The sequence below is a fragment of the Ammospiza caudacuta genome, chromosome 2, assembly GCF_027887145.1.
Source record: "Ammospiza caudacuta isolate bAmmCau1 chromosome 2, bAmmCau1.pri, whole genome shotgun sequence".
Lineage (NCBI taxonomy): Eukaryota > Metazoa > Chordata > Aves > Passeriformes > Passerellidae > Ammospiza > Ammospiza caudacuta.
This window is the reverse complement of record NC_080594.1, coordinates 45,524,799-45,535,737: the sequence shown is the minus strand read 5'-3', so window position 1 is coordinate 45,535,737 and position 10,939 is coordinate 45,524,799. Positions and strand designations below refer to the sequence as shown.

The window sequence follows — 10,939 nt, the reverse complement described above, 5'->3', positions numbered from 1 at the left end:
AAAGGGAATGAAATCTGTGCTTTGGAAAATGGAGAAAACCTTTAGTTTGTAGGAAAGAGAAGGAAATATACATAGCTTTACTGTACTGCTTTTGCCTATTGCTGCGTGCATTACCATTTTTTTTCCTTTTTCCTCAGCTGTTTGCAATGGCAGCATTCTGGATCATTTGACATGTGGTCCTGATCTAAACCAGAAATTTTCACCTTCCATTCATGATGGCAGCACCCAGTTGGATGCTAAATTTGACTCGTCTTTGCATTTTTCCACTGCACAAGTATTTTCTGGATTACAAGGCATACAATTCTTCATCAAGTTGATAGATTTTCAGTGTGGACTACTCTTCAGGGTAGCTGGCATGATGCCAGTAGGTGTCTGGCTCTTCTGACTGCAGTTGTTTCACATTCCAGTAGTGAAGCATTCCACTAAAGAGGTGCCTAAAGAGGCTGATCTGGAGCAGAGACTAGACAGAGTTAAAGGAATAAAGTAGGTATTTATTAAAAGGCCTTCAAAAGATACACCTAGGGCAGTACAAGAGCCCAGCCATGGCTCTGCCCAAGATGGACTCAGATGGATGCAAGATGGATGACCAGTAACAAATTTTCACACTTTTGTAAGTTTTCGTCCATTTACATATTTGGGTGAATTGTCCAATTTCAGCTTCAGGTTAAGAAATCACATCCTCCCAGACTGCTCTCATCCATTCACTGTTGTTTGTACTTTTAGGGCCTGAGGCTGCAATGGTGTCCTTGGTTCTCAGGCTGCAAAAGTATTTTGTCAAACTGAACTGTGAAGAGAACCTGCTAACACTTTTTATGAAGTTCAGAGTCACACACTAAGGCAGTGCAGAGTATGGAAAATAGAAAAGTTAAAACTTAAGGCATCACACCAATTCCTCAACAAGCATGTCAAATTCAAAGATTATTTTTACAGAAGATTATTTGGGATTCTTCAGTAATTTTTAGGGCTTTTGCTCCTTAATTTTTAGCTTTCACTTTATTTAATTTTGTTCTGTTCAACTTTCTATTGCTTAGGAAATTGCCATGTTTCTAGTTTCTTCTGAAACTTTTTATTTGACAGGTCAGTTTAAGATGATCCCTAAGGCTCATCCCTTATTTAAAAAACACAGACTGAAATGTCAGTATGACATCACATGAGAACCACACTCAGGTTCTCTGAAATGAATTTTGATGCAAAGAATTAAGATTTCTGTTGTGGTCTTACCTTCTCTGAGTACTCTTTTTGCACTTAATCTAATAACCCAATACTCGTCTTGGCAGGCATCTTGCTTCTGAAGTGTTCAGAACATTTATTGTTGGGTTTATGCCTTGAGGTTCCTCTAAATTGTTTTTGGCTTGCTCTATTATGGTTTAACATTTCATTCATCCATTTATTCTGTGAACTGCTTCATTTTCCATTGACTAACCCCTGAACTTGCTGATTGCTTATGAGGCAGCTGTAAAACTGAAGGACTTTGCAGGTCATTTCTATATGAAGCAGAAGGTAGAAAGAGCAGAAGGACATTATTTTCTTACTGTAATTTATACACTGTGCTTGAAATGATGAACATGTAACTAATCCACCAGAGGGAGGCATATCATATTTCAGGTTGGAGGAGACACCAGGAGGTCCCCAACAACAGGGTCAGCTCTGAGGACAGAACGGATTGCTCAGGGTCTTATCCAGTCCAGTTTTCAATACTTCCAAGCACAGTGACTGGACAACATCTCTGGGAAACCTGTGCCTGACCTGTCCTCCTGCCATGAAATTTGATAACCTCCCTGTATGCAATGGCAAGCTGCCAACAAGTCCCTCCCCATAAAAGCTGCCTCTTATCCAGGCTGAAGAAGGCCAGTTCCTTAAGCCTTTTCCCAAAATTCATGTGCTCTAGCCCCTTGACCATCTTGGTGAACAGTCTCTTGTTTGGACCTGCTCCCATATGTCTGTGTCTCCAGTGGGGCGGGAGCCCAGCACTGGGCCCAGAATGGCAGATCTGTGTTGCCAGGGCTGTGCAGGGAGGGATCACCTTCCTCAGCCTGCTGGCCACGCTCTGCCTGGTGCAGAGCAGGAGGCTGGTGGCCTTCCATGCTGCAAGGGCAACCCTTCTCCTCATTCTTCCTTCTTCCTATGCAGTCACTGAAGATGTACAGAAACAGCTGCAAAATGGGTTAGAGTGGTCAGTCAGTGCCTTTTCCACTTGCACAAACCAGGCATCTTGAAGGAAGGAGAAATTCACTTGCTGAATCACTTATTTCTAAAAAGAACTACATCACAACTAACTAAAAGCATTTTTTTAAGATGTAGCTGCTTATTCAGCACTGCTGTAAGAAATTTCCTCTGGAACGGACTGTTGATGCAATGTTCTATAGACTATATATTGTCTTTACCTTCCAAACCCGACTCAGTCCCCTGTGCCAGGCTCTCACCAGGGTCTAGTCCACAGTACCATCTAGTGGGAAATGCTGATATGACCATGCCCTTCCCAAGAAATTGTCATTTCTTCCCGATCTCAGTAGGTGAAATGTAAGAAAATCCTCTTAGGCATGGCAGTAGTACCATGTGGGATTGCATGAGGAGAACTCACCTTGCCAGGGGCTGAGATGAGTCAGTCAGCTCTGACGATGAAATTGCCTATCCGAAACATTTAATAAGCATGATTACTAATTACTTCTTCCAAGGCTGATCTGTTAATAAGAATAAGAATAAGAAGATAATAATAAGAACAATAAGAAGAGTCCATGTTTGCTGCTCTGAAAAATTAAGTAGATCTGACACTAGGGGAAAATGATGAAGAATATATCTAAGACTTCTTCTAAAGAGAGATGGGGCAGCTTGCTGTCTCCTGAGATGCAAAGGCAGCAGCAATTTTGACACTTCTGTAGAAACTGCTCGCAGTTAGCGTACATAGATCTGACACCCACCTAGGGCATCTGCTTACTGCAGTTCAGGCAGCTTCCCTTACAGGATCACCCAGCAGAATGAACACCAGGCAGGGTATTTACACTGTGCTCAAACGACATGTGCTCTCAGTTAATTTATGTGTTGGACAAGACACTGCAATGCAGATGGCTTTGATGAGGAAAAAGTAGAATTGCAGCATATTCTCACACAGGGTGAATACCCAAATTCTTGCATTGAGTAGCCTGTCATACCTACACACTCATTCTAGAACTAGCCTGTATAAAGATCTCTGGATATTCTATCATGATTATTTATGTGCTATAATTAAGTCAAATTAATTCAACTTTAAAATAAAAATAAATAACAACCTCAATTTCCACAAATATCATATCCTAAGAACTATTTGTGCGGCACATTATAGCCCATACTAACAGTAATTGTTGTGAAGCTCTTCAAAGAACACCAATTTTGCTCCGTGATTTTCTAAAACAGGCCAGTGGCAAGTCTTTATGTTTGCACCAAACACACAGAAAGTGAAAAACAAAAACCTTCTTCTGTTGCTTTCTAGGTCATGAGAACTAGGAGGAAATCTAGATTTGAAAGACTGGCAGTTCTTAAAACACACTCGTTTGGTGAGCTCTGCTGTAAGGAGCTTCAGTATCTGAAGAGAAACTCAGCTTCAGGAGATGGGGCTGAGTTATGCAGCCTCACTGCCTGGAGGCCATGAGCTGAGATGCAGGAGGATGGCCTCTCAGGCACGTGGGCTTCCAGGGAAGCTTCCGAGCTGTGAAGAGCTCCAGTGCACTGATGAAGCTGCACATCTTCAGAGGAGCACACAGCATAAGGACCCACTGAGGCTGAGCTTGTTTTCTCCAGCATGACCCACTGGTCATGGTCTTCAGACTCTCCCACATGTAGTTTCTCATTCACACCTTTCATTTGCAAAGGATTAAAAATGTAAAAATTAAAGGGAATTAAAAATGTCTATGTAAATCTTCATATGGAAATTTCTAGTCCTGGTAAAGGCTGCACATTTTCATATGGTAACCAATATTAAGTTGAATTTATGCAAACCTATTTTGTCATTGAAAGACAGTCTATCAGTTTAAGAATTCATATAATTCGTATTTGATGCTTTTGAGCATGGAGTTCAGGTTATTCCCCCTTCAACTCTAACAGTGATATAGCTGCTTGGGGAGGAATTACTGCTGTTCTGAGTATTGGTGTCTGAAAGCTGAAATAAAAAAACAGAGAGGAAAGACAATTTGCATCACCAGTTCTATTTATACTCAGCATAACTTGCATAACTTGCCTTCCACTGCAGCATTTGGACTTTAGTGAAATTGCAAAAATTTTCTGGGAGAAAAATTCTAAGTCAACTTAACTTAGCACTAAGACATGTGAGGTATTCTATCAACATCATAGGTCTTGTTTCTGAAAGGCAGTTTACCCCAAATAGCACAAAGTGAGTCTGACTCTTTAACAAACCTGTATTCTTGTTTGAGTACACAGCACATTTCTGTCAGTACACTTGCAGTGAATTTGCTAAATGCACCAAGCAGCACGTCATCCAATGGAGAACAGCACCAATATCTCACAGAAACTTCATTGCTATAAGGTATAAAAGGAAGAAACCTTTCAAGGTTAAAATACATGCATTTGTAAAAAATTGTTTGTATTTTAAGGACATTCAGATATTAGTGCATAATCTTCATTATTTTCAAAGGTTTTGTTATCTTTTAAGGTTTATTTCACTTTGCATTTTGTCACTTTGATTTCTGTTGATAACAATTTGCACTTCCTGAAGATCTGCTGATCTCAAGTCTTTGAAAGAGTGTTTACAGAGCAGTAATGTGTGTTTTCTAAGATCTCTTTATATATCTCTTTTTAGTCTTACAAGTTCCTATACCCTTGAAACTGAATAGCAGAAAAGACTCTTTCAAACCCTTTCCAGACCATTAAGGCATTTCTGATGTTTTTATTTCTTATGTTTACTGATTCATACTTCTCAATGGCTTATGCATGTGATACAGCTACACTTTGGTGGTAATAAAAACTCTGCAGTTCTGTTTTTTCTGCCAAAAATACAATTTCTATGATCTAGAGTAGCAGTTATCTATAGTATCTTTCATTTAAATTACAACATTGGGTAGAAAGACAGCATATTATACAATGCAAACAGACAATATGCATCAAGGAACAAATGATAAGTAATTTCTTTTTTCCTCTTTAGGTCATCTGTGAGCCATCTAAAACATTAGGTTTATAACTCCAGTTATGAGAAGGAAAGATTAGTAAACTTAAATCACTTAAACAAAAGAAGTATCAAACACACTGCTTAATACACTGTGAGTGTAATATACAGCACCCAAGGTTTGGGGGTATTTTTGTGATGATAATATTACATAATAAAAATCTACTAGATTTCAAGCTGAAAAATTAGATTGACATTTAAATCAGTTTTCTGTCCTGTGCTGAAAAAAATATAAAAGACATCAAAGATACCTCAGAAGAGAGAGCCTTTCACATCTGTAACAAAGATCAGCCTCAATGGGCTCCCACAGGATGTCTGTCCAAATAAAAATATAACTCAATGCTCTGGTTATAGCTAAACATTAAGAAGCTTGGGGTTTTTTTTCATGTCAGTCAGGGAATGCCTTAGAAAGAGCAGAAGCAAACTGACAGTCCCAGTAATGTGAAAGGGCTCTAAACTGAGAGGACAACCGAACAAAATGAGATTTAATCAAGCTGGCTAAGAGAAGGCTCTGACAGAAATGCATGAATGTGTGTCTGGCACCAAAACTCCTGATGCTGGTGGCTGAGAAATATTCCACAGTTCTAAATCCATGGCAGTAGTGGCTGATAGAAGAGGTTACAAACCTCCAGAGATAGGCCAGTTCTGAGGATTAGGATACAGACAAGTCATCAGTAAGAAACTGAATCAGTTCCTGACCTTGAAATAGAAATACGGTGTGGAAGTTTGGGAGGAGTCTCTTTTATATCTGTTTGTGATAGGATCAATACCTGTATATTAGTAGAATCAGTAAGACTAAATATGTAGCAAGAAGAGACTTGAAAGGAGAGACTTTAAATATTACTCATATTTCTTCTGGCAATATGCAAGGCACTTTGAAGCTTATAATGAGAAGAAAAATTAAAAAAAAAAAAAAAAAACCAAACAAAAAAACCCCAAAAAACCAACCAAAAAAAAAAAAAAAAAAAAAAACAAAAAAAAAAACACAAAAAACCCACAAGGAAATTCCTAGAATATTCTTCTAATGATTCCTTTCATGATTTCTATCACTCACCACTTTTATTTCCCATTACAAGTAAGATAGGTCATCAAAACCACCTACTATGTCTCTGGTCTTTACTTTCTGTGCTAGGTAGATTAAAAGAAGATGTATTATTTTCCAGACATCCTTGTCCAAACAGCTGAGCATCTGTATTTCTCTATCTGACACTAAAAAGAAGCTGGAACTCATAAGAGCCAGGATACTGATTCCTCAGTTTGAGATATATGAGAGCTGAAATTCAGTATAGGTTATAAAAAAGTTGGATTCAAAAGGGAAAGTTGCAGTATGTTCTTTACATGTGCCTAAGGGAATTAAAAGTATACCCTCTGCAAAACTTTTCATCTTCAAGAAAGTCTAGTATGGCAGAATATTTTCTTTGGACAAGTCACCCTTTAAATCTTTACAGAGCTTGTACATAGATTTACACAAGTGCTTTTGTTCTGCTAGAGACTTTGTCATTTTCCCCCCAGTTCTTCTTCAGAAACATTCTTTTCCCAAATTTTCTACCCTTTTACTCTTTGGTGAATTGGAATGAAATATATAAAGGAAGATATGGCAATTATCTGAAAAGTATTAATTAAGTCTATTCTGCTTTTAGACAGGATTCAATTTTAGAAATGTACGTTTAATTGTATCAAATTATTTTAGGCCATATATTAGAAGAACAACTAAAATTTCCAAATAGAGATGAAAGACCAAGTTTAAGGCATGAACAATAGAGGAGATAAAAATGCTTGCTTGAAGAAGTTGACCTGAAAATGGGACCAATCTTTTCTCAGCTTTCCTTCTCTCTCCCTCAAACCATCAACGAAAAATATCAGGAAAGTGAAATATAGTCTTAATTTAAATACTAATTCAAAATGATTATAAAATCCATCACATATATCAGACTGAAAACATCTATTTCGTTTTCCAAGCAAACCAAGAAAGTGCTTTGCCTTTGGCTTTTAAAAATATCTTCATAAGGTGTGTAATTCCAGTTAAAAATTAGACACTTTCAACTGTTATGTTGAGACATCAGTAATGCTGCTTCCTGCTGGATTTTAGGATTTTGTCTAATTGCACTCCAATGCTATGACAGCATCCCAACCTGACATATCATGAAACAGTGAAATCAAAAACTTGGGTATCCTGCACTAAGAACAAGATCCCAGGTGTTTCTCACGTCACAGACCAAAAGCCCTATTAGATCCCTCTGTCTTTCATTTAATAACTGGATGGAAATCTCTCTTTTTTTTTTTTTTCAGTAACTTCTAGATAATATCCATGATAGTAATCTAACTTTGTAACTTCACATGAAGGTTATCAAAATCCTATTATTTACTAGCTATACAAAGAAATACAATTTCAAGCAAAACATCATTAAAAGAGACTGAAACATTTATCCTGATTCTTATCTTCAAGTAAAGCATTAAATTTCAGTTACAAAAGGGAAGTTTTTAATTTTTATTTTATTAAATAACAGAGGCATATGAATAACCGTTTCAAAAGGATAATGAAAAAAAAGATCAAGGAAAAAATGCTGACTTTGAATTTTTATTCAATATTTCTAAGCAAACCCGAAGAGATTTCAATAACTTCAAGAAAGAAATACAGCATATTACAAACTAGAGAAATAATCTGAATTAGCAGTTTGCTGAATAGTGCCATGTCAATTTTTACAATATCCCACAAAGATACATTGAAGTTCTATCAAGTAGAATTATTTAAATACATCTTAAAAAAATAAACAGGAATTAATAAACCATTGCTTTAAAAATATAAAAACAAGGAATCTAAATTTCTCTTTGGGTAAGTAAGAAATTAGATGTTAAAATGTCTCTTAACTTCACAAGTTGATGCAATTTCAGATTACTGATTTTTCAAAAATAAAGCAGCTCCGCATTGAATCCACTGGTCTTGGTTTCCTCCGCAAGGTACATCAATATTTGTCACCACACGGTCTCTCTCCATACTAGAGTAGACTGGTAAAGATATGCATTCCTCTGGAGAATATGGACCATATGCATCCTGTCAACAAACAAGCTCTTAGTTGTCACATAAAAAGACAACAAAGCATGAGAAAGCAATATTGTCCACTAGCATGGTATCTAAAGTTAAGATACAGTTTGGACACTGCAGCCTTGGACAAGGAAGTCTTCATTCAGGGCACTAAGGAGAAGGATTGAATGAAGCAGGGACTTCAGAAAAATTGCTGTCTCCATAACTCAAACACCAGGAAGTAAATAACAAGGGTGATCCTCTGAACTACATACAAAAATCTTCCTTCAGCTAAAACCCTCCCAAAAACACACATCAAAAGTGTCTGCCAAGCAGGCTACGGGAAGTGCAGGTCAGTTTCCTGCAGGGAGAAAGCTGCTCAGGAGCCCCTGTGCTGTGGCGTGGGGAGCAGCTCTCCTGGCAGTGCCCTGGCAGGGCCTACTGCCCCCTCCATCCCTGCAGCAAACCCTGCCCTCCTCCTGAGGCACAGCCCCTGGTGTTATCTGAGATACCTGCAACGATCATATCGCAGGGACTACAATCCAAAAATCCTCACCCCACCTGTTCCAGGCTACTTTATTGAACTGATCCTCTCTGTTGCCTACCACAAACTGCCAGATTTCCTCCTAGGGCTTTGCATGGGGCCCTGTCCATATGTGTGACCACAGAACTGAGCTCAAAGACTCCATCAAGACTTCCTACAGCACTTAATTTCAACCCATGATGTATTTAGTTACTACAAATAGATCAGGGTTTGATTCAACTGATATATATTAAGCATGTTTTCTGTCAAACTCAAAATGTCCCATCCTGTCAACAGGAAAATGTCAGATTTTCAAGAACGAAATAACAAAGAAGCAGACTTGTCAGAAAAGAATTTTAAATAAAAATGAGTGCCATTTTAACTCAAATCACATCAAATGTGAGTTAGTGATGCTCCAATATTAGAAAATAACTAAAAACAGGAAAAAGGAAACATGCAAACAATAACTGTTTCAAGTACTTTGCCTTGCATGTGAAGTATAAAAATCATTTTGCTGTTCCTTTTGAAAATCAACTTCCCCTGTCTTTTGAACAACAGTGTTTCAATCCTTGCAGAAGATTTATGTGTGGTAATATTTGTACAGAATAATTTATAACCAGGAACTCAGCTGTTCTCAGAAGGACTGTACTTAGTCCATTTATTCCTTGGTTAACACTACTGAAGAAGACAAAATGCTGGCCAGACTGAGAGTAAAATGTTAATCAGAGAATTTAAATTTTGCCAAAGCTGGGAGCCAGAAGCTGGCCAGTTTGCTTTCAAAGACCTGTTTTTACACTTTTAGGAACAAAATATCTGTTCTTGTGCCTTTCTCAATCCTGCTGATGTTTTAAGGAATCACATTATTGGAGGGTTAAAACCATTCTGTGGTAGTCTTTTTAAGTCACAAATCGTTATGTCCTTGGCTTAAGTACAATCCAAAAGTTCTCTTTGTTAGACTGCCTCATGCACAGTTCCATCCCCTTTAGTGACACCCTTCACAGCATGAGATCCATCAGTGGATTAAAAATGGAAAGGACCTTCACAGTTTAATGTGAGAATAAGAGAACAAGCTTATGAGAATAAGCATGAATATGAGAATAATCATAGTGTTAATAGCTAAAAATATTCTGTTTAGAGCACTGCAGGATTTTGAGGGGATTCTCTCAGAGAAATTCCCTAGGTTGAAGTTAAGTTTGGTTGAAAATTCAAAACATTACATTATACATATACTTTTGCTCACTAGATTTCAAAAGTTGCATTTTTGGAGAAAAGAAAACAAGTTCAAAACCTAAGAATTCTAAGATAATATGTTCAATTTTATGCACTCTTCTCCTAAGGAGAGATAATTAAATTAAGGGAAATGAATGATATCCAATTCTGCTTTGGTTTCTGAGCACAGTATTTGATTATAGTCAATTTTTACAGTGATTGTAAAACAACTCAAGGGTAGACCAATTCAGAAAAACTCTCCTTAGAGACACTTTGTATTTAAAAAGTGGGCAGTTGACAGGTTATGGCCTGTGTTTTATAAGAACTAGATTTTTTTCCCAACACAAAGATGCCAGTTGCTATTCATTTCAAATATAAGTATATTTGACAAAGTTTATTTCATTGATTATTGAAGTATCTAATTTTTTAATTTTACAGATAAAGCTCTCCGCTGATTTCACATATAACTTTTGGATCCTACCTTTGGAGTTTAAAAAAAAATAGTCTTATTAAGAAAAGTACTAAAAAATCTGTTTTATTTCAAACACAAGATGAACATCTTTCAGAACAATGGGAGGACTAAGAATTCTCATTTAAAATGTGTTTCCATTTGGTGATACCATGGAAAACCACACATATTACCATCCTCCACATCCACCACTGAGCCAATATATTAGAATGTCTGGCAATTCTGTATTTATCCCATGCACCACCTCTCAAGTAAATTAGGAATCTGTTTATTAAGGTGAAAAAACCAAAACCTGTAAATACCAAAAAACTGAGAAATCCTTCACTGGTCAACTTAGTAAGAGCTTTTGTGATGTTTTCATTTTTTGTCCTTTTTTAAAATTTTCAGTATTTTCTTTCTTAATCAAGCTGGGAGCAATGGTGCAGATGGTGGCTAGCATTTACTTCTGTGTTCAAGGTCTAAATCTGTTGACCTTTATACTTCTAATGCTGTACTATAATACAATGCTATATTTCCCCTGATGGAAATAACAATGAGAGAAAAAGTAAGTTGGGATACAGCAGT

At 37.2% G+C, this 10,939-nt stretch overlaps 1 protein-coding gene across 1 annotated transcript in view; it reads right to left on the bottom strand.

The window, feature by feature from the left end:
* Positions 1-7,758: 7,758 nt before the first annotated feature.
* Positions 7,759-10,939, bottom strand: part of DYNC2H1 (dynein cytoplasmic 2 heavy chain 1) — a 142,836-nt gene continuing 139,655 nt past the window's right edge. The window contains exon 89 of the mRNA XM_058800623.1: positions 7,759-8,204. Within this exon, the coding sequence (XP_058656606.1) occupies positions 8,046-8,204 (159 nt within the window). The 3' untranslated portion in view covers positions 7,759-8,045. The remainder of the gene's footprint in view (positions 8,205-10,939) is intronic.